Source organism: Macaca thibetana, chromosome 2, assembly GCF_024542745.1.
Source record: "Macaca thibetana thibetana isolate TM-01 chromosome 2, ASM2454274v1, whole genome shotgun sequence".
NCBI lineage: Eukaryota > Metazoa > Chordata > Mammalia > Primates > Cercopithecidae > Macaca > Macaca thibetana.
The window spans coordinates 116,938,447-116,966,318 of NC_065579.1; the positions used below are offsets into that span (position 1 = coordinate 116,938,447).

General features: G+C 40.7%; 1 protein-coding gene across 13 annotated transcripts in view; it reads right to left on the reverse strand.

Annotated features, from left to right (window-relative positions):
• The window catches only part of CADPS (calcium dependent secretion activator), a 483,238-nt gene that overhangs the window by 144,971 nt on the left and 310,395 nt on the right, over positions 1 to 27,872 (reverse strand). For all 13 annotated transcript variants that reach the window (XM_050781204.1, XM_050781210.1, XM_050781212.1 and 10 more), the window contains exons 10-11: positions 17,021 to 17,129; positions 9,565 to 9,777 (exon numbers count right to left, since the gene is read on the reverse strand). In XM_050781204.1, the coding sequence (XP_050637161.1) occupies positions 9,565 to 9,777; positions 17,021 to 17,129 (322 nt within the window). The remainder of the gene's footprint in view (positions 1 to 9,564; positions 9,778 to 17,020; positions 17,130 to 27,872) is intronic.

Genomic DNA, 27,872 nt, shown 5'->3' on the forward strand with positions numbered 1-27,872 from the left:
CATACATAAAATTGAACCCCTTGGTAGATAACATGTTCCATGAGGGCAAGTTTCTAATCTGTTATTTCTCCTGCCAGCTCTTAGAGGAGCCAGGTCCTCAGGAGGGGTTATTAACTGACTTACTCTGACACCTTCATCCCAGGAAACTTCTCATTGACTTTATTAAGGAGTCACACACATGGGGATTCAGATGGTATCTTGCAAATCCAAAAGTAGGAACATGTGCTCTTAGGGGAAAAAAATCTTATAGAAGGAAACAGAATTCTAGGTGCAGGTGTCTTTGGATACCATTCAGATTGTCTGCCTGTGTCTCCATACATGTCTAGGACCATATGCATTACATATGTTGTCTATTTTAAAATAAAACACTGCAGTGGTCCAGCTGTTCCAAATTCTGTTTCAAAGAACTTGTGGGCGCTTCCCAAGCAACACCATACAGTCATTCTTGCACTGTCCCGGTCTGTTCTTCCACAGTGTCAAACATAAAAAAAAAATGCTCTTGCAACTCCATTTTTCCCTGTACAAACAGTTGGAATTGGTTGATTAAAGCAAAAGAAAACTCCAATGTTGACATTAGCAGAGGGAAAACAGCCCAGAGCAAGAAGTATGAAAGAGTCAATTCCTGAATTCAGGACATGCTGGGATCACTTCCTTTGCCAATATTTGGCATGTGTCAAGAGAATAAAAATGAATGTGAACATCAGGTTAAGCAAAAAGGAATTAGGAGGGTAAAGTGGCTGCTTAAAACCCCAGTGATGTTTGGATGATCTCTTGCTTCGGGAGATGCATCCTAATGCTCTTTTTCGTTAGCTGTATTTTTCTAGAAATCAAAGATTGACATTTTAAGAACCAATTTCAATCATCTTTACCTTTGTCAGACCTAGCCTTAGGAAGTAGTTCCTACGTCCTGCTTGGTCTTCAAGGGCTCCAGATGTACTGATGTACTGAGAGTGAGCTATGTGATTTTATAGGCTCTGCAGCTAGGGCATAATTCAACACACCTTGCAAACATTGCTACCTGTTTCACTTCGGGGGTTTACTTGCATAAGGATTTTTTAGTCCTTTATGACATGGGCATAGGAGACTGACTTCAAACTAAGCTTGGTTGGATAACGCTGATATTGGTACCTACATTAAGAAACTTCAAGAACTGTCAATGGTATCCATGACACAGATGCAGGTGATGAACATACAGACTTATGGAGAGCAGGTGCACTTTCAAGCAGAAACTAGTCTAAACCTTGCCCCAAGTTTGCTTGGAAACAATTTTGACTTGACATTTAAGGAATGTTGGGAAAACACTGGTTCCTAAAGTGATACTATTATGTGGGTTTTATAGTCTCATCTCATTTAATCTACTTTATTAAAATTCAAGTGATATGGTCCCTAATTGACTACTCTGTCATTTATGTTGTTCTTTGATCTTGATATTTGGGTTCATTTCATGTTTGATAGACTTTTCCTTTTTTCCTCCCTTACAAATGAAAAACCATATACTATTTTTCATGATCTATTATCTCAATATCAAGCATACTTGATGTGATCTTGCTTCTAACATATATATTCTTAGATAGGCTTGCAATAATGTCTAGCAAATAACTGTAATTTTCCAGGAAGAATAATATAGTTTTCAAATTTTCATTTTATTGAAATTTTCCTATTATTCCAACAGCTTAGGGATTGAAGGTAGAAGGTCAAATCTACCTTTTTATTTTGTAATATTACATTTTGGAAATTTTTCAGGGCTAGTGAAAAATTCACTGTTGAAAATAATTATGATTATATTATTAACAAATTGTCTGAAAGAGGCTCTTCTCTCTCATGAATCCCTTTTGTAATAAGCTAGAGGTAGCTCTTTTAACATTGAAATTTAGAGCACAGTTATGGCTGTTGCTACTCCTGATGGATGCTAGAGGCAAGAGAATAGCTAATGCAACTCTAAAGTCATCTGTGAACCCAAACTGCAAATTAAAAGGTGACTTTGTATCTCTCTTATATGGAAAATGTGTGCTTGTCATATCTGCTTGACAGTACAAGAGGGAATGTATGGTTTGGACAATAACGAACAATGACAGTAGTCAGCCTCATCAGAAGACATGAAATAAAGAAATGACAATGATTGATGGCAGCTGGTTGTTTATGGATTTTTCTAGAAGAGCTTTTCTTGGAATACTCAAGTAACCAGGGGATGTTGTGCCCTGCCTGAGCTCTGCACAGCAAGCAAAAGACTGGTCCTCACGTGCCTGCTGCCCAGAGGCACAAATGGACCACTTAACTGAGAAACAACTTAATTGCTTCGTGGTCCCTTCAGCTAAACTGGGGTAATATGAATAGCCAAGAGAGGATGGTTTCTTTGGAAGCTCTCAAGGCTCACATTGCATCATGCAGAAATCTTGAATTTAAAACTACTATGGCAATACCCCCAAAAGGATAAGTGTGTGATGTTTATTTCAATGTTAATTTCTATAATTGTCAGACAATTGCTTTGAGTAAAAATCATAACAGAGATTTTGTCAGTGATCTCAAGCAAAATAAATAAATGATTTTAGTTTTTCCCTGCTGTAGTTATATTAACTTACAGAGTACTCGATGTTTTTACATTCACTCTAACAGGAGCAAAAATAAATTGTCTATACCTGATTAATAATCTTACTAGAAATCACTGTATGGCATGAAAATACTCAATTAATTTACTAGTGAATAATATGTTAAATATGTCTGAAGTAGTTAACAGTGAGGTAAACCTTCATTTAATATGGTCTGTTTAGATCAAATCATGGTGTTTGGAAAATTTTAGACCTGATTGTGGGAATCTATTCTTTTAAAAAGTGATTTACTCTTACAATGAAAAGGGACATGATTTACAGTATGGTTTTGGGTCATCCAAATTACATTAATATTGAATTAATTATTTGATATTGCATTACTGCAACATAGCAACTGCAAGTTGACAATATAAGAAGATATAGCAAATTTTATGAGATAAAACTATAGAAAGGAATTAAAGCAAACAACTGTTTAAAAATCCACTAGGATAGCAATGCGTTGTTGTGCAAAATACATGTATATTTGTTTAGAACAGAATCCATTCAGTCATCTATTCATCCATCCTTTCTTTCATTCTTTAAAAAAACTATAGCAAAATCCTAAATTCCCGCTAAGTTTACATTCTATGAGAAACCTTTTAAAATGCCTCATCAGACATTCAAGGAAAGTAAAGTTAAATTAAGTATCTGCTTGAAGTGGTGAAAAAAGTCTGTCTGCTAGCCAGGGGTACATTTATGCAAAATAAAAGAAAAAAGAAAGGGAGGAAAAAGCAAATTAAAGAAGGAAACAAAAAGAATTTGAAGAAAAGGCTATTATTAAATGGTCAGGAGAAATGATATGACCTAGTTCTTCTAAATTGGCATTCAGAATACTCAAATACATAGTTGCCTGCTCTCTTGACCAATTTTTCTAACTCCCTCTCATGCCAAGTCTTTCCTCAACACATTTTTGGTTGATAGCTTTTTCCTACGTAAATTAAGGAAGTGTGTGTTCTTTTTTATTAATAACTCAAATAGTGAAGAGAAAGATTTTTCTAAAGTTTTTAAGTTTCCTTTTTCTCTTACATGGGCATTTTTAGAAAAATTAATACAAATACAAATGATGTCAGAAAAGTTATTGTTGTCATTGTTCTTGGGGGAGTAGCAGAATGACATTTGAGACCAGAGGTTCAAACCCTCCTTGGCATTGTAAGACTGTGAATCCAAAGCATTTGTAAATAAGCGACATGGATTCAGTCATGTCCTTAATTTCCTGTTTTTATGTGTGGTAGTTCCATGTATTGTAGCTCTCCTTTCCAAATTAATCCTCTATTGGATCTTACATTAGAGCACACCCTTAAGCCAGGTAGAATGAATTCTTTAGTGTTCAAATAATGCATTTGCTTTCTTAATTGTATTTTGCAATTTCTTCCAGTCTTGCTCAGTTAACATCTCTGGGTTTCCTACCCCACTTATTTTTTAAAGTATCCATGGTTACCACACCATTGGTACTCTGACCATTCGAATCTTTGGAATGGGAAAGGAAAAACAACAACAACAACAACAGCACATTATCAGAGTGCAAAATGATCTGTTTTCAGGCATTAAGCAGTCAGGTAGCTGTGAATTCCATGAAACAAAGGTATTATTTGCCATTTTGTTGTGATGTTAATTAATATTCTTGGAATGAACAAAAAATTAGATGTTAATGGTTGGCTTTACTCAGAGGATCATTTGATGCCAATATGAAAGCCAAGGAGAGGAGGCAATTATGCACACATCACATGCATCCTAGTTTCAGTATGGAAGCTTACATTTCAAACCTAAGGTCAGGAAAATAACATGAAAAGTTGTACTACAAAGTCTAGACATGAGGAAGATTTAAGGGGGAGGGAAGCACATTGCAGGTGTCAGATAATCTAGTCTGATTATCTGAGCTGTGCTAGCTATAGGGGAGCACTTACCCTTCAGTCCAGCTAGAAGTTAGCAGGGTAAGAAGGAACAAACCAGAATAACATAAAGACTAGCAACAAGGCTCAGGAAAGCAGACAGGAGTTCTAACCTAGCAGCCTAAGTTCTTGGGTTCGAGCAAAGATTGAACAAGAAAACTTAAACAAAACAAAACAAAAAACAAAATCAACCTCCCCCAAACCAACAGTAACCCAAATCCCCCTAACTGTTGAAGACATTCAGGTGGTAGCAAAAAATAGAACAATTCTCAAAAATACCCAACTTTGGGGTTCTATGATGGGATTAACAGTTATTAGTTGAGAAACAGACATTAAAATGACTCATTGCAAGTGATATATTAAATAACCATTGACCAAATGTCAAAGCTTAAAATACCCTCTTCCCCCCAACCCACCCTAATCCAAATGAGAACTGAGGTACTAATTTTTACTGTTCCACTAACACATAATGGACAGGGGATAAGGTATCTCAACGAGAGGCCACGCGGCATAGTAAATCGTGGAACACTCAACTACAGATTTGGACATCGTTTCCAACGTAAGAAGCATTGGCCTTAAAAATTGGAGAATTGCAAGTATTTGTTTAAAAGCATTGTATAGCTAGGTACTGACTTAATTTTGTTAAATTTTAACAAAAAAGAAAAAAATAAATCAACAATGACACACACAAAAAAACTACAAAAAAACAAAAAAGTGTTAAAGGTTGGTGAAACCCTCCCAAAAATCTCTGTAGAGTCACACACAAACTAATGAATAGCAGGATCTATTTTTTCAGTTTTTACAATTCCACATAAATACCCCACTCCACTCTTCTCGACGTGTCTTTTCATTTTAAAATTGAGCTTTTGAAATTGCAAAAAATAAAAACTGTTAAACTTAATTTAGAAAGACCCAAATAAACTCACAATTACTCCCAAGTTTTCCAAACTATAAAAATGGTCCATTCTTAAGTTTCCCTTAAACCGACAGCGACATGACAAGACTGGAGTGTTTATTTTTCTCTACCCCAAAAATATTTCTATATTGTTTCCCTTCTCTATGTAGTTTTCCATTTCTATGTAGCTTCCTTTTGTCTTGTAAATACTAATAAAGTGATTATAGAGTTAAGTCACTGAAAGACTGTTGTTCTTACAAATTATTCACTAGCAAGAATGGCAAGTACTTTGAACAAATATTCAAAAATAAGATTTAATGAGATGTGTGCAGAGTTCAGTACTTAACAATGGCCCTTACCTTTTTGGCAGTCAAGGAAACCTTTTTAAAATGCAATACTTGATTTTTCTTTTTTACATTTTTTGTTAGCTAGAGAATCTGTGATTGACTTAATTTTTGTGATGTGACTCGATTAAAATAAATCAATGTATAGATTGGCAACCAAATGTAAGTGAAGAATGAAAATTTGCTCTTTACAACTATGTTATGACTGTTTTTCATCTTTCTTGCTTGGTAGTACCTGGTGACCAATCCGTCCTGCTTTGCTCAGGATTGAGGGGTTTCCTGGGACACAGGATTTTCAGTGCCAAAAGGAGAGACGTCCTGAGCAAACTAGGATGAGTTGGTTACCGTAAGTATGAATCAACACTGTGGGTTTGACTGAGTTACCCATGCGTAAGGCTTGATCTATTTAGTAGTGACGGTTCGAATTTTACAAATTACAGAAGCTGTGAAGTAATTATGACCTTCTATGGCAGACTCCACTAATAATTATGATATACAGTCAGCTCTCCAGTATCCATGGGTTCTGCATCCATGGATTCAACCAGCGGTGGATTGAAAATATTCAGAAAAAAATTACATCCGTACTGAACATGTACAGACTTTTTTTTGGTCATTATTCCCTGAACACCACAGTGTAATAACTACTTATAGAGCGTTTGCATTGTATCCAGTATTATAAGTAATCTAGAGATGTTTCAAATTATATGGGAGGACGTTTATAAGTTATATGAAAATACCATGCCATTTTTAAAAACGGACTTGAAAATTCATGGATTTTGGTTTCTACAGGGGATCCTGGAACCAATTTCCCATGGTTACTGAGGGAAGACTGTATTCCCTCATATTTAGCCACTTTTTTCCCTTTTGGTTGCTGTGCATAACTACCCAATGATACCATGGAATGTAAAATTCCTGGTTCCTTTCTTGATCTTTTTGCAGATGCTCAGGCATAAAGGTTGGGTTGATTAAATCCTAACTGGTTGTCTCTGCTGGCTTGTAAATTATAGGAACAGAAGCCACACTGGCTGGTACTCTGGCTGCAGTTTTTATTAAGTGCTTAAACTAGCAATAGATAGAATTTGGAGCAGTATTGAGGCTCTGTTGCAGGGATAATAAAGTAACCATGGGATGACTGGGATCCACATTATTGGACTGAAGTTCTGGGTGAGGGCTGCCATTTATTACATGGCCACTGTGTACAGTTGTGCAGATTGGGCACTGCAGAACTCAATGGGTGCATTCACATTTTTGTGTATGTGCAAGGTGTTTCCTGTATTACACAGTCTCCATAGCTGACTGTAGTGGCTTGTTCTTTTAGAACCTGGTAGATGTAGCAGGGCCTCATGCTCTCTGGAGAACTCCCATTCCTAGGCAGTAATAAAGGAGACAGTACAGAAGAAGGTAGATCTACCACCAGGTACTGATAAATCCCAGAGGCATGCATGATCTAGCTTTCTCACTCATCTCTCAGCCTACTTTACATATTCCCTAGGGATGATATCATTTACCCCCCCAAATTCTAACTCTTAGGAGTTTGCTTCGGATGCTCCATTTAGTAAAAGTTCCTTATTTCAACTAGAGTAGTGATACACATCAAGCTGTGTGTATTCAATTGAATCTTTCTGCTGATGCCTAACAACTGGCATTCTAATTTCACAACTAAATGAATCCTATCCACAGAGAGAAATCTACATCAAGAGCCCCCATGCATTTCCATGAAGAGACATCTCTTCTTCAGCACCTTCCATCACAGGTTTTCTTTTTTAATCAGTGTCTTGTCTCTAATTTTACTCCTGAATGTCCTTCGTCTTATACTGGTGAGGAAAAAGTGGGGTCAATAGCAAACTATGTAGCAGTTTCTTAATCTGGGCAGATGATAGAACAGAGACACTGAATGTAGGGTGAAATGACTTTAGAAGAAATGAAGATTATTTGGAAATAAGACCAGTATTTTCCAAATATCACCTGAGATACATGCTTTATGAGGTTGATTTGAATGGTGATTATAGTTAGAATTTTTTTCTGATACACAGGTAATTCCTTTTCAAGAGCTTATGATAGGATGTGCTGTTTCCAAATGTGTTACAAAGGAGCATGTTGGGCAAGGTGAAAGGAGGGATTTTTGTCTTACTTTTTTTTTTAAAAAACACAACAATTAAACAAATACTGGGTATGATTTATCTCAACTAATAACTATTACTCTCTTTACTGCTCTCAAGTAAACCTAAATGCAGGAAGATGTTAGAGAATACAACAGTGGAGAACTTGGTGGTAGGTGTGGGCAGAAGGCTACTCCTTTTCCCTCAAGTCTTACCCCAATCTTTGTTATTCTTTCATGATTTTCTGTGTGGAAACTCACAGCAATTATATGATTATTTACACTGTTCCACAAGGGCATGCATCACCATCAGTACTGGACAGGAATTCCTGGGAGCATCCGATAAATAGAATTTGCGATCCAAAAGAAGTTGTATTTCCTGATCAACAAGGGTGTTGCAAGATGTAAGAATATAGTCTTGTTGGACAGAAATGGACATGGCAGTAGAATTCACCGAAATGCAAGTTTACCTCTATTTAGTAGTTATAGTTGCAAAATTATTCCACCCACTTTCATATTCTGTTTAAGAGCAACAGAGGAGAGATCGTGCAAGCACTGTGTTAGAGGTTAAGTCTCTGCATTTGCATTTGCTTTTCCTTCAGCTTCAATTCTCTTTCCTCAAATATTTGTGGGGCTGACTACCTATCATCTGAACTGAAACTCAGGGAAAACTTCTTTGATTGTCTAATGTCTCTCCTTCTCACTCAGTCACCACTAAATGACATTCTTCATGGTATTTACCAGTGTCTGAAGCTCTCTTATTTATCTGTTCACTTGTTTACTATCTAGGCCTCCCCATTGGGATGCAGGTATTATAAGAGCTGGTACCTTGTCTGTCCCTCTCATTAACATGTCTGATTTCTAGACAGTTGCTCAATGACCTAGAATGAATGAGTGAGTTCCATACTAAAGTAATAAATCATCATGATTATTGCTAAAAATTACTTGTACCCGTGTTATCTCTAATTGACTTGATATTCAGGGTAAAGCAAAAGACTCTATTTAGAATGAATGTTTGGAACAAAAATGAATTACTTTATATCTCCATTTTCTTTGTTTTAATAAATATTTCCAAACATGTACTGGCTTTCACCTCACCCTGTGTATCAGAAGTATTGATAGATAAAAGCCATTTTAGGTAGCAAGAAGACATGGAAAAGGGACAAGAAATTAAATGTACGCAGAGGTAAGAGGAGAAAAAACTTGAATATGAACTGGGGCTGTTTAAGGAGACAGTCTCATTTTTGGGTCTCTGGTATTTTAGCTCGGAATGGGATTTTAGGTACCATGTTTTGTGGTTTGTTTTTTTTTTTTTTTTCCACTGCATGTGATAATGTCATCATTTATTTTTAAATGGTTCTAAATTGCAGATTTAAGTTGATTTCAAATCAACCCTATTTTTAAATTACTTTTAATAGGAAGAAATGAAGCAAGGACATACATAATCTACTATATTTGAAGGACTCAAACAAATACATGTTTGGCTGTGAATTCTGTACTCTCACCAAAACAGAGATAAAAATTCACCTAAAATACACTTTCCTTCATTTAGTCCTTGTGGGAGAAGGTCAAGTATTGCACTTTAAAATTACTTTCATCTAACATTTGTCCCAACTTTTCCCCTGAATTCACTATATGTTTTCAGGAAACATGATTTTATAAATTTTAAATACAAAAGCAACTAGGTTTTCTAATTCAACTTTGGAAGGTTTACTTTACTGAGCTATTTTTGTAAAATGGCATATTTACTTACAAAATTGAGAGATAGGGGCATCCAGCTGAGGCACATTTCCTCCCTTGGCGTTGAGTTTCTGGACTTGGGTCGGGGGCACAGGCTTGTGTGACTGCCCCGTGGCCCGGTACATGGCCTGGACCCACAGGATGCGGTCTTGTTCATCGTCACTGGCAAATATCACGGTGTCTCCCTCCTTGACGGCATTGAAGAAGGCTCGGCCACCCTCCAAACCTGGAAGAAAAGGGAGTAACAACTTCTACTAAGCTGAGCTGTGATGTTCTCAACTGGACTCAGTCCTTGAAAGAGCAGTTTCTGCTGCTTTTCCTTGGGACGGAAGAACGGGGGTAGCAATTAACCTAGGATGGGAAATCTGAGACTCACTTGGCCACAGAGTGGGACCGTGATGTTGAAGAAGTATTTCTGAGCCTGGATCTTACCTTTTTGTGTCCTGATGGGGATAGAACCGTCAAGCAGGCTGCCTGCTTGGGGGACACTTATAAACATACTACTTTCTCCCTTATCTTTACACACAAACAGAACAACAACAAAAACCTTTCTTTACCCCATCTCTTCCTTCAGCTACTGTCCTATTGCTCTTCTCTTTACAATGAAGGGAAATCTCTACCAAGGCTTTTCCAATTTTAGTACCCATATGAATCCCCTGGGCCTCTTGTTAAAATGCTGCTTCTGATTCAGTAGGTCTGGAACTGAGCTTGAGGTGCAGCATTTCTAAGAAGCTCCCAGATGATGCAGATGGTGCTGGTATGAGGACCCCATGTTGAGTAGCAAGGGTCTCTCCCCTCCTTTTCTGCCTTACAACGCCTCCAATCAGGCTGCTGCCTCACTGAAACTTGTCCAGGTTTCAGTGGACACATTGTTGAATGACCAGTGACCTCCACATTGCTGAATCCAATGACTCATTCAAAGTCCTCATTTTATTGGGCCCATCCACCTATCAGCAGCATTTGCACTCCCCTCTCTTCAAGATGCTTTCTTTACTTAGCTTTCTGGAACCCTTACTTTCCTTCTACCTTCCTGGCCGCTGTTCCTCAGTCTTTTCTGGTGGCTCCTCCTCTTCCTGATTTTTAAATGCTGGCATGCCCCGGCCTTCCGTCCTTGCCCTTCTTCTCTTCTTTAGCTACACCCTCTCTCGTGGTGATGCCATCCAGCCTTTAAGTACCATGAGTACGCTGATGGCCGTCACATTTCTCCCTCCAACCTGAACCTCTCCCTTGGACTCCAGGCTTGAATATCTTTCTTGACTTCTCCCCATGGATATCTGATAGACATCCCAAGCTTGTGAAACCCAACACTGGTCTTTCTCCCTGACCTCCTCAGCAAAGCTGAGCCCATCTCTCTTGCTGCTCAAGCCCCCAATCTTGGGGTCAATTTTGACTCTTTACTTTCTTTCACTGCCCACTTCCAATGAATCATGAAATTCTGATGGTTCTACCGTTAGGACATTACCAGAATTTGACCATTTCTTCCATCTCCAGTTGCGGCCATCACAAATGTACCCACGATCATCCCTGGATTATTTTAATAGCCTCCTATCTGACCTGTCTGCCTCTGTCCTCACAAGGCAGCCAGAGTCCTGGATTTAGCACTAGAGTCAGGTCATGTTACTCTTCTGCTGAAAACCTGCCAGCAGTTCTGTGTTCCACTCAGAGGAAAAGCGTTGGTTCTGACAAGGCTTGAAAGGCCCCCATGAACTGTTCCTCTGCCACCTCTAACCTCCTCTCTTAATACTCTCTCTCTCCCTCCATGCACACATGTACTCACTTCATTGTAGGCACACTGGCCTCTTGCTGTTCCTTGAACACTCAGGCATGTGCTCACCTCAGGACTTTTGCAATTGCTTTTCTCTGTGCCTGGAGCACTCTTCTTTCAGGTATCTGCATGATTCACACCTTATCTCCTTTGTGTCTTTTCCTAAACATCACATTCCTGTTGAGACCTTCCTTGACCTCCACTTCTTGTGACCTATCTCTTATCTTGCTTAATTTTTCTTTATTGCTCTTATTACTTTTTAGCAAACTACATAATTTGCTTTGCTTCATAAGTGCAGGTAGTTTTTGTCTGTTTTGCTTACTGCTGTATCCCTGGTGCCTAGAATAGTGCATGGCACATAGTGGGTATACAAATAATTGTTTAATAAATGAATATGCTCTAGATCCATCTGTTTCCATGGGCAGTTCTCAAGGTTAAAATTTAGAGAGAAGTAGGTGGAAACTTCTCTTTGGGTTCGGGCCAAAGCTACGTTGTGTCCATCAACATATTCCAGAAGCCTGTGTTTTAGATCACTGGGTACTCTCTAGCTGGAAATAATACTTCATATCTTCATCAGGCTCCTCATCACCTCCTCAATTATTAAAAACTAAGAGGGGAATGAATGAGTGATTAGCATCCTCAAATTTCCAATGAGGTCCAGCCAGTAATCTGTTTGATATTTGTCATTGGAAAAGATTTCTGGTAACATTAAGACTTCTTCATTGTGCTATTTATTGAGGTGTCTATGCTGCAAGCACGGGTGTCTGTTGGTAGTTTTGCACTTGGAATGGCCAGGGATTTAGGATAATAAATAGCTACCTCTTTATATGGAGGGTCTGATAATATCACACTAATAAAGCTTTACTAAAAGATTTTTGGTGGCTTTTATTATAAGGGACTATTTTGCTTAATTTTGTATGGAAAGTTTTAAAATACGTAATTTGGTACGATGATGTGTAGCTAGCAAGCTGGGAAAACCTGATAAACCTAATGAACAGCACAATAAAAAGGAAAATTCTGGAAGGGGAAGGAGGAGGAAGAAGAGCTCTGAGAGTTGCTTTAAGCCTGAAAAGTGAGCAATAAAGAGTTAAAAGGAAGAGAGGATCAATAGACCTGTAGCCTAGTCTCGTGGTATCCTTAGGAATAAGCTATTTTGCTACAGTCAGGGAATGCCAGGACAGACATGACCAGGCATCACTTTTACTAGCCCCAAGCCTTCCCCCTCCCCCAGGGTCTGCTGCTGGGGTGGGGATACTGTATTTCTGGAGCTACTGTCAGAAAGTCAGTTCATGGAGTTACTTTGGGGAAGTGGACAGCCCTCTCCACTGTGCAGTTATTTAGATGTAGAGATGGAAAGACATGAGGAAGTTTTTATATTTTTATTCAATCCTCCCAACAGCCTTATGATGTAAGTACTGTTATTCCATTTTTATAGATGAGGAAACTAAGTCATGGGGAAGGTGGTAACTAGCCCATGGACACAAAACTGGCTTGTATGTGTCAGAGCTGGCTTTTGACCTCTGCTGTTTGACTCCAGAGCTGATGACTATAACCATTGTGCTACACTGCACCAAAGCATGAATCCAGGGCCTGGCCCTCACTAACAGCTCTCTTAAGAGTCATTATGAACAATAAAATGAAGCCTAATTTTGGAGTGAGTAAGGGCAAAGAGAAACATCTAAAGCAACAGCAGCAATGACAAGCACAGCAGCAGAAAGCAACAGGGCTTTTTCAGAAAGCACCAGAGGCTGAGGACACACCAAAGAAAGCAAGAAGGAGATAGAACAGCGACAGATGAAAGAGAGCCAAGAGAGGAGAAAGCAAAGTGAACATCCACAAAGTGAAGACCCACATGTGCTGCAAGGCCATCAGTCTTAGAAAAAGCAACAATTCCTGGGGACTGAATCTGAAGAATGTGATGTGTGACCTTGCATGGGCTCTCCTTGGAGAACGAGGGCACAGTCCCACAGGTCAAAGACAAAGACACGTCTGGGAATAGATGGAGGCAGACCAGGCAAAGGAATGCTGGCCAGCTCTCTAGGAGAAACGGATTTCACTTCCAACAACTTGCATGGCCGAGGTCCATTTATGAGGGTAAAAAAGGTCTTTATGAATCATGTAAGAATAATTTAGTTGTTTGATAAACTGTGGCATTGAATTATTCTGGATTAATATTCTTTTATTTGAAGACTTCATTATCTAATCAGATAGAAATTGAGAGATTGTCTCAAACTTTCCAAACCATACACAGGGAAAGGTAAAGTGAAGCATTTTTAGTTTTAGCTTAAAAGGAGTAGCTTGTAAGTGAAACTTACATTGCCAATTCACCAAATTAAACATCAAGGACCCAAACAGGTAGAGTTTATTTAGTGAAAATGCTTGTGTCAGGGGGAACCACCTAGACTGTAGGCTGGTACTAAGGCAACAATATTTGGTTGCGTCCCTCCCTTCCACGGCAGAGAGCAATAGGCCACAGGGGTTCTTAGCCCATAAAATCACCACCAGTGGGGTCCACTGACAACCGGGATAAAATCAAGAGAAAGAGGGAGAGAGATAGAGTCTGAAGTCCTCCCCATTTGCACACTCACCTTTCAGGGAGCAGTTGAGGAGACTCCTCAAATCTGAGGACATTGGTTAAAATGCTTGGCTCTCCAGCTGGCAAATGTTCAGGAATCCCCTGCAGTGCTTATTTAAATACAAAGATTCTGACCTCTTCCTCTTTCTGGTTCACAGGTTAGAAGTGGGGCTCAGGAACATTTATTTTTAATAATTACTTTTTTGTTGTTTGTTTGAGACAGAGCCTCTCTCTGTCGCCCAGGCTGGAGTGCAGTGGTGCAATCTTGGCTCACTGCAACCTCTGCCTCCCAGGTCCAAGCGATTCTCCTGCTTCAGCCTCCCGAGTAGCTCGGATGACAGGCATGTGCCACAACATGTGGCTAATTTTTGTATTTTTAGTAGAGATGGGGTTTCACCATGTTGGCCAGGCTGGTCTTGAACCTCTGACCTCAAGTGATCTGCCCACCTCAGCCTCCCAAAGTGCTGGGATTACAGGCGTGAGGCACCGCACCTGGCCAATAATCACTTTTTTTTTTTTTTTTTTTTTGAGATGGAGTCTTGCTCTGTCGCCCAGGCTGGAGTACAGTGGCGCATGGTCTCTGCTCATTGCAAGTTCCACCTCCCAGGTTCATGCCATTCTCCTGCTTCAGCCTCCCGAGTAGCTGGGACTACAGGCACCCGCCACCACACCCAGCTAATTTTTTGTATTTTTTTAGTAGAGACGGGGTTTCACCGTGTTAGCCAGGATAGTCTCCATCTCCCGATCTCATGATCTGCCCGCCTCGGCCTCCCAAAGTGTTGGGATTACAGGCGTGAGCCACCGTGCCAAGTTAGACTTTCCCATGACAACTGGGAGAATTTAAGTCTCCGTTTTCAATCAAACATTACTTGGGGAATAAATAGGACTTAGCACATGGAAAGATAGAGGAAGCTGCTTATTATTCTCAAGTACATAATTGATTTACATTTTACATCTTTCCACTTACATCTTTCGTAAGGAAATTTATAAATTATATCCTATGGGATCGATTTAAAAAGAAATAAGCTTTAAAAATATATGTGCACAGTTACTCCTTACACATGTAGATAGAATAGCTCTCTCCACTCCTGCCCTCCCCACTGAGGGAAGATAATTTTGCTTTCATCTGATAAAGTAACAACCATAGCTTTGCTATAGCTGTTCATGCAGCTATGCTTTATTGCAAATGCCAAAGCATGACATGGGTTAGACCCGGAGTTCCAGCTCAGCCACCAGGCAGTCTCAAACAATAGCCTTTGATATCTCAGAATCTCAGCTTCTTCATTTACAAAATGGGGTAATGATCCCGGTCTTATCCACTTTGTGGGATTACCATGAGGGCTAAATACAATCACACTGGGGGGAAAGGAAAATGAACTGGCTTAAAAGGAATTATTGTCATAAGATGGTATTGATTTCCCTTCTCATACTGGCCCTTTAGCTTCCCATTTTATGTTTTAAAATTTATTAATTTTTACAATTCTTTCTATTTTTTGAGTTGGAGTCTCTCTCTGTCACCCAGGATGGAGTGCAGCAGTGCAATCATAGCTCATTGCTGCCTCCAACTCCTAGGCTCAAGCAATCCTCCCACCTTAGCCTCCCTAGTAGCTTAGACTACAGGTGTGTGCCTCCATGCCCTGGTTATTTTTAAATTTTTTTGTATAGATGATGTCCGGCTCTGTTGCCCAGGCTTGTCATGAACTCTGGTCTCAAGCAATCCCCTCGCCTTGGGATTACGGATGTGAGCCACCACGCCTCACCCCAGCCTTCTACTTAAAAATAAAAGTCCTAAGGAGGACTGAATCTGTTTTTCTTAAGGAAACCCAATGACTTAAGAAGAACACAGACCATCACAGAATGCCCTAAGGAGTGGTTTCCTAAGGCAGGAGCCCCATCCTTTCCATGAGAAGTTGCATGAAATTGTTTGTTTCCAACTCATTGGTTCTACTCATTATGAAGGATTTCCAGGCAGAGCATTTAATTCATGCCTTATGTGGTCAGCTCTGTATTCTGCTCCGGCAGGATGCAAATAACATATGAAAGTCCGAAGGGGTGGGGCTGGGCCCAGTCGCTCGGTTGAGATTCTGAGGGTGCTAATTTTACTAAGTGGGCTGGGCTCAAGGTCTTCCCTGCCATACCTTTTCAGGTTAGCACTCCATCTTCTCTCAAACTCTGTTTTTCTTTTTTGTGTATTTTGTTGCATGTGGAAGAGCAATATGGGAGTAGAAAAAAAGGTTTTGGGCCAAATAATGCAGTATGGTTGGAAATGCTTTCCTTGTGCAGATTTGGCATAAAAATAAACTTCTCCGGGAGAGGGCTGTTGGTGCTTGTTGTTCATTAATATGCTGAAATGATTTCACACCCCCCTCCCATTTTGAAGGTTCTTTGAGGCTGATTTCTATTCATTTTTTTTTTTTCTGGGAAAAAGATAAAATGGGTAGGGGGAGAGGTGCGAGGGGGCAGGATGTAGAACTTATGCAGTGTAGAACTTTTAAGAAATACTACCGTTTGTGTAGTTTTCTTAGTTACATAAGGCTTAAGGGCTTCATTGTCTCTGCTTGTGGATTGGTGTCTTCACAGGAAAAAAGACATTTAGGGAGGGTTTTCAAGTGCTGCCAGCTAACCTTATGAGCTCTTGAATTGTAGTTAGGGAATATGGATATATTGGGCAGGCTCACTTGGTCACTGAAACCTGCCAAGCTCACACATCACTGGTGAAACAACACACACACACACACACACACACACACACACACACACTCTCTCTCTCTCTCTCTCTCTCTCTGGTGTACATGTAGGACTACTTCTTTTTCAGAATTTTTTTTTTAAGCATTGTATGGTGGAGTCCATATTTCATGTGGATACAGGTAGGTAAAAGAAAAATGCTCTTCCTTTTTGGTTTTAAATTAGAGAATCCCTTGAGTAAAACCAAAACCCTAGGTTAGGATGGCATTTAACCAACTGGGATGGAAACGGCATAATATCAGGGATTGTGCCGTTGACAGCTGAAACCCTTAGTAAATTGACTTAGTGCCTAGCATGGAATAAGTGCCCAGCAATTATTAGGTGACCATTGATTTGGGAAGGCTGAGGGTTTGTGGGCTCGTGGCCTTGAGGGTCGGTGGGTACCTGGCTGGGGGTCGGTGTAATCCACAGTGTAGCCATCCAATTGTAGAAGTTCCTGAGGCTCCGCTTTCTTCTCCCGATAACTGCACATAGCAAATGTGTACTGACTGACCTGTTAAGGAAAAGCAGACTGTGAGATTGACCCCTAGAGCCTGTCTTCTCCAAAAAACCCTCCCCCATGTTCTCTCCTCTGAGGATCTGGACTGAGTGGTTGGGTTCAAATTGAGTTTTGCTACCTCCTGGCTGTGTGACGTTGAGCATGTTACTTAACCTCTCTGGTCCTTTATAACCTCGTTTGTAGACTGGATACAACCTTAGAACCTACCTCTTTGGCTTATTGTGAAGACTGAATGAGTTCACATGTGGAATGCACTTAGAGTCTGTTCCTGGCACTTAGTAAGTGCTTGATGAAGATTAGCTATTATCATTATTGCTTTTAATATAATTGGGTTAAGCTACATGCAATTGCCATTTTTGTAGGTCAAAAGTGGTTAAATGACAGCAATTTTGTATGTTCTACCTAATGTAACTGTGGCCTTGGCTGAGACTGCTATGCTTGCAGATACAACATGGGCCTTTTGGTCAGAAGTTAGAGGCTAGACATTCATTTATTCATGCCTTTTTATTTTAGTATTTCATTTTTTGCACCATTTTGATCAGCGTCAATCTACGTGTTTCATCCTTTTCTTCTTCCTGCTGAAGGAGTACTTTGGTTGCTTTGAAGTCTTTTCATCTCAGACAAGTGCAGGAGTGACACGCTGTCACAAGCAATGAGTGCTTGATCGCTAGGTGCCAGTCACAGTAGAGCAATCCTCAGCCCCCCCAGTGGCGTGGCTGTTGTCACTGGTGCCCTAATGGCAGCCCTCACTCCATCGACACAAACCATGCCAGTGCAGGGCGTGTGCTCACAGCTGCAGGCCCGCCTTCAGGACCCTGTCGCTCTAGTGCATCCAGACCCAGCACATATACTTAGCATTTCTACATCTGGCTTGTCTGCAAGGAGCCCGTGGGAAAGCAAGCATCCTCCCAGCTTTGGGCTAAAAGCTCTCAGGCATATTTACTATCCATGGATGTCAAATGTCTTGGAGAAGGAGTGCCACATCCCTCATCCCTTAGTTTCCTTTATTAAAAGAGACACTTTCTAAGTGAACTTTGATCCCAGCGGGGGACATTTTTAGCCTCTTCTACAGTGAGATTTGTTTTTGCTGTTTTAATGGTGATACGAAGTTGACGTTCTTGAGCGCTACATGCATCTCCCCCACTGTCTGAGGCGTGAGGGTCCCAGTGGAGAGATGCAGAGTGTCCGCAGGAGGATGTTTTTGGTAGTTGGTTTGTCTGTTGCTGCCCTCTGTTGGCTCCTGATGGAAACTTTACTGCCCCACTTGGGTTTCTTCATAATGTAAAGGGTTTGCAGAACTTCTTCCTTATATCGCAACGCCGGGGGAAACCTAAGGCTGGGTCACTGAGAGTATTTTCATAAAGAAACACATATAAATTACTTGTAATAAATAAAATAACCAATAACATACTCTTCTCCTAAAATGGAAGGATAAGAGTGTAGGCTGGGGGTTCCATGGGCCTGGGGTCCCATCCCAGTTCTGTTAAAGCTGTCTGTTCTCTAAGCCTCAGAGTCTTCATTTGTATTTACCGGCATCTTATTGTTGCTAGAGAATTGAGTTTTACATACCATGTGTGATACCCATAGAGCAAACACTTCATATACATATGCATTTTTACAGGCAGCTTCCTTACATTCGACATGCATTTTAATATAGCGTAGCTCAATAGGTGGATTTACCTACTGGATTATAAATTCATTGAAGGCAGGTCTAGGTAGTCATATGTCTTGATTGTATTTTCACTCCCATGAGCAAAATCTGCCATATAATGGACATTCACTAGTTGACTCTGATTGGTTCTAGAAAGTTGAGTACATACAATCCAATCAAGAGGTTTTACCCCCAAAATTTACAGGGTATTCCAAGTATAGCACCAGGCCTTTCCAACTTGTTATTATTGATTCTAGGGATAACAGATTTCCTGTGACCCTTTGCATGACAATGATCATAGATATTGCTGGAATGGTTATATGGAGATTTTTTTTTTTTTTTCTTTTTAGATGGAGTTTTGTTCTTGTTGCCCAGGCTGGGGTGTAATGGCATAATCTTGGTTCACCGCAACCTCCGCCTCCTGGGTTCAAGTGATTCTCCTGCCTCAGCCTCCTGAGTAGCTGGATTATAGGCATGCACCACCATGTCTGGCTAATTTTGTGTTTTTAGTAGAGGGGGTTTCTCTATGTTGGTCAGGCTGGTCTCGAACTTCCGACCGAAGGTGATCCGCCCGCCTCGGCCTCCCAAAGTGCTGGGATTACAGGCGTGAGCCATCGTGCCCAGCCAGATTTTTTTTTTTTTTTTTAACCTGGCATTTCTCATCTGGCAACATGAGAGATGACATAGTTTGTTAATGTGATTGGCCAAACAGAGTTGCCGACACTCACTTGAGATTAAAAAAAAAATCACAACAGAAGGGTGTTATTTCAAGATTTATGCATTTACTATTACTACATGGTTTGGGCTTTTTGATTTTTTTTTTTTCCTTTTCTATTTCAGTGGCGTCCTTCTTGGAGAGCTGTATGCTGATGCCCTCTTCTGGTTATATTGCTAAAGTCACTCTCGACAAACTGAACTGGTTTGAGTTGGTAAACCAAATTGAGTTGGTTTATTGGGAGCGTCTTGATTTAGGATTTTGCAATGTACTTTAGGAAATAAAGGAGGGGAGAAAGAATGATTTCTCTTTGAATGATTCTGATTATTGGAAATTTTTTGGGGAACCTCAGTTTTTCTAGAGCGCTTGAATGGTGGGAGAATTGCAAAGATTTGGAAAGCTTTACATTTATTTTTTACACTTCCACAAGACCACACTCAGTAAAAGCCATTCCCAATGAAATGCATGTTCCTCTGTCATAGAATTCTTTTAAAACTGTATTTTGTTGACGAAAAACTAAGGAGGCAGCGAGCACTGTTGTAATAAAGGCACGGCAGAGCCTGGAATGCATGTTAGAAGTGAGAAAGTCAGCCATCCTTGTCAGAGAGCCTGGCCTACAACAGAAAGCATAAAAATCTAGTGATCTTAAACAACCAGCAGATATCTGAAAGTGCACTTTGGAGAGAAGGGCATAAAGGACTATGTTTTTCCCATCCTTGGGATTTTCAGAGGGTAGGTACCTTCTCATGGAATCATGGGACAGACAGTTGGGACTTCTGAGGGAACAGTCAGCAAGGTTTTATTTTAAAGGTGGCTGCACCTCAGATACACCTTTAAAAACCCTTAGCTCATTTCCAGTCACTTGTTTAAACTAGAGAATGCTTTGAAATAATGTTCCTTAAAGAGCGGGTGGCGGGCTGGGCGCAGTGGCTCACGCCTGTAATCCTAGCACTTTGGGAGGATGAGGCAGGCGGATCATGAGGTCAGGAGTTTGAGACCAGCCTGGCCAACATGGTGAAACCCCCTCTTTACTAAAAATACAAAAATTAGGTGGGCATGGTGGCAGGCTCCTGTAATTCCAGCTACTCTGGAGGCTGAAGCAGGAGAATCGCTGGAAATGGGAAGGCAGAGGTTGCAGTGAGCTGAGATCGCACCACTGCACTCCAGCCTGCCAGAAAGAGTGAAACTGCATCTCAAAAAAAAAAAAAAAAAAAAAAAAAAAAAAGAGTGGATGACAGCAGCTGCCTTTATTATTAGACAGTGTGTGTGTGGGGTGAGGGGGCGGATTAGGTTGTTAATATGTAGCTACATTCTTTAAGTCAGACCAGAATCAGAAACTCAGTTCAGAGTAGGTCTTAGGATTATACATTTTTCATAATTGTCTCAGATTCTCTCTCTCTCTCTCTTTTTCTCTCTCTCTCTCAAAATAGGGTCTTGCTGTTGCTCAGGCTGAAGCGCAGTGACACAAACATGGCTCACTACATCCTTGACCTCCTGGGCTCAAGTGATCTTCTTGCTTCAGCCTCCCCAGTAGCTGGGACTAGAGGCATGTGCCACCATGCCTGGCTTTTTTTTTTTTTTTTTATTTTTTTTTTTTTGGTAGAGATGGCGGTGTGTAGGGGGGTGTGATATCTCACTATGTTACCTAGGCTGGTTTGAACTCCTGGGCTCAAGTGATCTTCCCATTTTGGTCTCCCAAAGTGCTGGGATTACAGGCATGAGCCACCACACCTGACCAGATATCTCTTAATACATGCTAAAGTGTGAGAACCACTGTTTTAATATATAGGAACTGTCCATAACCTCTAAGATTGACCCTGAGTTTCAATTATAGTTAGCAAGTAGATTCTAGTCATGAGATGAAAAGGTTAGACCTTTCTTGTCCCCAACTCTCCCCTCCCCTTCTTCTTATCACCTATAGGAGACTAAAATACTTGGACATAGAACAGTAGAATGTATTTTGTCTAAATCCCCTTTCCTTGCTTTTACCATCATTCTTTGAAAATTAATCAGCTGTTATTTTTACTGAATGCTGGTCACTAGCGCTTGTCCAAAATTCACATACATATTTTAGAAAAGCGTTGTTTATAATAGATGCATTCATTCATTCAACAAATACATAGGTAGTGTGTTCGGTTTGGGGACTATAAACATGCAGAAAACCAGACATGATTCCTGTTCTCATGTCTAGCGTGAAGGTAGACATTAATCACGTTATTTCAGAAACGTGTTATCTTAATAATGGCAAATATTAAAAAGAGAGGTATATCATACTGTAAGAGCTTGGAGATTTGGTCTAGATGGGTGGTTGGGCAAGGAATTCCTGAGGAAGCATTGACGGATTGAGCCAAAATCTGAGGATGGAGAAAATTTTTATGGTGTGAATCACACAGTTCCTGGAGACTAAGGACTATTTTTAATGTGATGTAGTTGCGAATGAAGGATCACAGTGTCTAAATCCCAGATTTCTGATTGGCACTGAAGTGAAGGCCATTTGGTGGAGGAGAAGGAGAATAGATTTTAGAGTCATGCAGAACTGGATTTGGTTTTCAGATCCATTATTTTCTATGTGAACCAACACAGTTCAATTAACTTTTCTAGGACATGGTTTTGTGATCTATAAATGGGGATGATGATAACATCTGTGAGACATTTCCTTTTTTGATAATTAAAAGAGAATTTATTTCTTGTAGACATGGGGTCTCACTATGTTGCCCAGACTGGTCTCAGACTCCTGGCCTCAGGTGATCATCCCAGCTCAGTCTCCCTAAGTGCTGGGATTATAGATACAAGCCACTGCACCTGGCCTTCTGTGGGGGCATTTCTTATGTGTGCATGCAGGGCATTCATTGCCCTCCCATAACTGAATCCTGGTTTTCCTCTGGGAACCACTCTTTTTTCAATTTTCAATGCAAGTGGTTTGTGTGGGCCTAACTGTATGTCTAGCTGGAAGTACGGTGAGTAAAACACTTGTACTGGAACAATTGGAAACGAAAAGTTTTCTCTGGGGCTGGTAAACTTTTGTAAGGCTTGAGCTGCCAGAGATCATGCCTGAGAGTGAAGTCAATTCAGAGGAAATCAGAGCCAAGGGATTACATATATTGAGAGACAGAGGCTTGATAATATTGTTTGAGTCCTTGATCTAGCCGTGACAGAAGACTCTCCAGTTAATTACTAGTTTAATTAGCTAACCAATACAATTCTTCCCCTTTTAAAACTTAAGGTTGTTTGGGTTGATATCTGCCATTTGCAACCAGAATATAAATATAAATGTCTTCTAGAGCAATTATGGAGTTGAGTGGCAAAAACAAACATTCAGAGCTACAAATTCTTCAACTACTCATATGTCTTACAATTCATTTTTGTGGTTAACTTATTTCAATATTGTATTCCCAGGTGACTACTACTGTATTCCAAGGCATTATGTATTATCTAACAATATTTTGTCTTGTTCTGATTTAGCTATTTTTCTGAAATCTAGAACATAATTTTTGGTAACATTCTTAGTTGGGAATCAGAAACAGAGGAGCCATGTTGGTTCTAGCTGAGTTGGTTCTAGCTGAGTAATTCAGTTCTAGAACATTCTTTTAAAAATGTTTTATTTTAAAATGTTTTATTTCCATAGGTTTTTGGGGAACAGGTGGTATTCGGTTACACGAGTAAGTTCTTTAGTGGTGATTTGTGAGATTTTGGTGCATCCATCTCCCAATCAGTATACACTGAACCCAGTTTGTAGTCTTTTATCCCTCACCCTTTTCCCACCCTTTCCTCCTGAGTCCCCAAAGCCCATCGTATTATTCTTATACCTTTGCATCATCATAGTTTAGCCCCCACTTATGACTGAGAACATTTGATGTTTGGTTTTCCATTCCTGAGTTACTTCACTTAGAATAATAGTCTCCAATTCCATCCAAATTGCTGCGAATGCCATTAATTCATTTCTTTTTATGGATGACTAGTATTCCAACATATATATAACATTCTGTATGCATTGATCTCTTTGGGTGCCAGTCCTGTCTAAGTGCTTGGAGTTACTGAAGGCACTTGCAATCAAAAGACCTGTGTTAGGTTTCTTTCTTTCTTTTTTTTTTGAGAAAAATTCTCGCTTTGTTTCCCAGGCTGGAGTGCAGTGGCGCGATCTCGGCTCACTGCAAGCTCCGCCTCCTGGGTTCACATCATTCTCCTCCCTCAGCCTCCCAAGTAGCTGGGCATACAGGTGCCTGCCACCACGCCCGGCTAATTTTTTGTATTTTTGGTGGAGATGGGGTTTCACCGTGTTAGCCAGGATGGTCTCGATCTCCTGAACTCGTGACCTTGTGATCTGCCCGCCTTGGCCTCCCAAAGTGCTGGGATTACAAGCATGAACCACTGTGCCTGGCCTGTGTTAGGTTTCATATTTGGCTGCTTATAAGCCATTGACCTTGGGCAGGCCACTTAGCCACTCTGAGCCTTAGTTTCCTCTAATGTGAAGTTGAGAAAAGCCTTGTCCTCACTGTAGTACAGAAAGGTTATGAAGACCAGCTTGACGAACACTGTGTAAACTCTAAGAAACCGTATAAATACAAGTGATTATCCACATTATTAGAGGAACCACATAATATTACTGTTTGTATAGTGCTAAAATGGGGGGAAATGTCTCAGAAATTATTTGAACACCCATCAAAACAGTAGATTTTAACCAGAAATCTTTTTTTTTTTTGAGAAAGAATCTTCCTCTGTCACCCAGGCTGGAGTGCAGTGGAGTGATCTCAGCTCACTGCAGCCTCCGCCTCCCGGGTTTAAGTGATTCTCCTGTTTCAGCCAACTGAGTAGCTGGGACTACAGGTGTGCGCCATCATGCCCAGCTAATTTTTGTATTTTTAGCAGAGATGGGGTTTCACCATGTTGCCTAGGCTGGTCTCGAACTCTTGACCTCGTGATCCACCTGACTCAGCCTCCCAAAGTGCTAGGATTACAGGCATGAGCCACCATGTTCAGCCACTGGAAATCTTTTGATCATAGAATAAAAATATTTTTAAAATAAAAAGATGATAGCGTTAAGACTTTCTAACCTGATATGGGTGATAAGTTGGCCTGTTTTCACTGCTCTCCTTACACACACAGGGTGGGCGTTCTGGCTATCCAGTGGTGCTCTATGGAATTGGCACCTTTATCATTAGTGTTGATTTGGTCACATTAGAGTTACTAACAGTAGTAATCAATGTGCTTGGTTCTCACCGTGGCCCCGAGGGTTTAGAACAAGGCCCCAGTAATTTCTTGACTCAGGGTACTGAAGGCCCGTTTCCCCTTAATCTCTGGATTAGGGTTTGCAGCCAACCAAGTTTATAGGACATATATTGGAATTTCAAGGAACATGGCAAGAGGAGGCTTTATCATGCCATTTGAATATAGTCATCTATTTAGCTACTCTGATGCTTGGTTCCATAGAGAACATAAACTCAAAGAGGGTGTCCTCTGAAGGGAATAAGACCTTTCATTTAAGCAGGATAATGACCTCCAAGGCAGTGTTTCTCCAAGGGTGGCCTTTGGACCACCTGCATCAGTATCTCCTGGGGTGCTTGTTATAAGTACGGATTACTGGGCCCCACCCCAGACTTAATGTATCAGAGTCTTCTGGATGGCACCTTGGGGATCTGCATTTTAAACAACACCTGATGCAGATGGTCCAGGCCCACATTTACAGACATCATCTCATCGCACAGGAATGCTTGAATCTCTGGCACAGAAGCTCCTTGCGACTGCTTCATTCCCTTCACAGTTGGTAGGGTAGACTCTAGCCACCTCTATAATAATTTTAGCTCTGATCCTTAAGAAATGGGAATTGCTACTTTGGTCCAGCACTCCTCTGAGTATGTCCTTTATCCCTGACTAGTAGAAAGTCCCTTTATAGCTAACATTTTGTTCCCCAAGACAGTAGCACTAATAGGAAATCTCAGTCAGGGAGAGTTTTAATTGTTACGTGTTATAAGCAAAAATGTAGACTCTGTGTACATGTAGGAGATGAATTTTGAGGAGACTAATGTTGGATGTCCTCTGTTCGTCTTTGTTTTTTTCAGACAATTTTCCTTGTTTTAAATCTAATGTATGAAATCATAATTGCATTGGAAATTGTGTGCTCCTAGCTCTCTATATAAATACGTTCCATAAGATCTAACATCTGAATTGAAAGACACAAAGATTCAGTAAGTCACTTGGGTAGATATACTTTCTGTTTAGTGGTTTCCACACTGTTTTCCAGGGAGTTCCCTCTAAGGCTGCCCAGGAGCAGGGGTGGGGTTAGGGGAATCTTCTCCCTCTCCCAGAACCCTCACCATTCTGCAAATTGAACCAGGGTGGTTCTCTGGGTTTCATGTTTGCATTTTGAGTTTCAAAGTAAGGGTTGGTGGCTAAAGAGAAACTGAAAATTGCTTGTACATATGACTGAATTCAACATTGCATGCAGCTGTTGGGGGCCAATTGTCACCACTTGGACTGACATCCTTTTCTTCAAACAACCTGGGACATTTTAGCTTCCTCTGAATTGGACCAGCACTGGCGCCTTGAACTTTCCTCCTGCAGCTCTGATGGCATTGGGGTTGTTTCAAAGGGAGTGTATTTTTTTCATTATGATATTGATAAAGTGCTTCTAAATGTGATCACTTAAATAGGGGAGAAGAAAAAAATGGAAATAATTTAAAAATAATGCAGTATTTTCTGGGTGTGCTAGCAAATTGCTTTTAGACATTGTCGTGGTGAATGGGACAAGAATTGAAAGAGAAGACCTGAGTTGTCACCCTGGCTCCCCCATTATCTTTGTGATGATGGGACTCTCATGTCACCTCTGTGTGTCACAGAGGTTGTTAAGGGAGAAATCTGATTCAGGCTGAAACAGATTTTTTTGGCGGGATGGATGTACCCAACATACCTTGACAGCTCTTTAAAGTTAATGAGAATCATATGTACATGAAAAATTTCTCAGAATTCTGAACTTATTTTCTCCTGCCTTTCTAGGAAAGATACTGAACTTTAGATGAGAAGTACCCTTTTATGATTCTCAGAAGTGAGCACAGAGCTTGCTTTTTAGCTGCTGTGTGACTTTCATCTTCTCTTGGTAGAAGGCTCAGTGTGAAGGCTTTAACACCTGTGTTCCAGTTGCCTGAAAAAATCATTCTCTCCCTTTTGGTTCTCCCTATACTTACTGTACAGACATGGCTTTACTGATGTTTTCCACACATTTCCTCTTGCTTTTCCTGAAGAGTTTCCTCTCCCAAAATAAGAGGTCATCTACTTCTCCTAAGTACTTAATCATATCAGAAGTTCTCAGAAATCTGAGAATGGTTGTCACCAGCCACTTCTCAGAGCACATGATCTCTTCTTTTTCAGCACCACCCAAGGTATTGCCTGAGCTTTTCTCCTCTCTCTTCCTTTTTCTTTTCTCTTCCATGAACATTTCCTGACTGCCTGTGCCAGACACTGGGCTAGGGACTGTGTATGAGTGTGGTGGAGGAAAGAGGGAAGGACACAAAAAAGAATCAGAAACAAAACTGGCCCTGAAACAGTGCACAGTCTATCGGGGAGGCCAGGCATGCTCCCAAGTGATTCCAAGAGAGACTGCTGTGCCAAGTGCAATGAGAAGCACTGAGGGGCGAGAACCATGCATGACTCAGCACTGCTTTTTTTTTTTTTTTTTTTTTTTTTTTTTAGACAGAGTCTTACTCTGTCTCCCAGACTGGAGTGCAGTGGCGCAATCTCCACCTCCCGGGTTCAAGCAATTCTCCTGCTTCCGCATTCCCCGTAGCTGGGATTACAGGCGCAAGCCAGCATGCCTGGCTAGTTTTTGTATTTTTAGTAGAGATGGATTTTCACCATGTTGCCCAGGCTGGTCTCAAACTCCTGAACTCAAGTGATCCACCCACCTCCGCCTCTCAAAGTGCTGGGATTACAGGCGTGAGCCAGTGCTCCTGGCCAGCACCGTCTCTTTTGATGTGTCTTGTCTTCCCATTTACATTGTATGCTCTTTAAAGTGGATACCAGTTATTTTTACCTTCCCAGTATCCATTTCTCCTTTTGGTAATGGCATCCTGATTTTGCATGAAAGACAATCCAGTGGGACTGTCAATCCAAGTGCCACCCCTTCTTCCTGCTAAAAGTTGGGAGTGAACAAGTTTGGACTAAACCAATTCTCCCTCTATGAAATTTGACCCTCAAGGAGAGATGCAAGGATGGAAAGTGGTCAGAACCAGTCTGTCTCATGACCACACCAGAAGTACTGGCCATGGTTCCAGGACTTGTGATGGTTAATATAAGGTGTCCACTTGGTTGGATTGAAGGATGCCTAGATGGCTGGTGGAGTACTATGTCTGGGTGTGTCTGTGAGGGTGTTGCCAGAGAA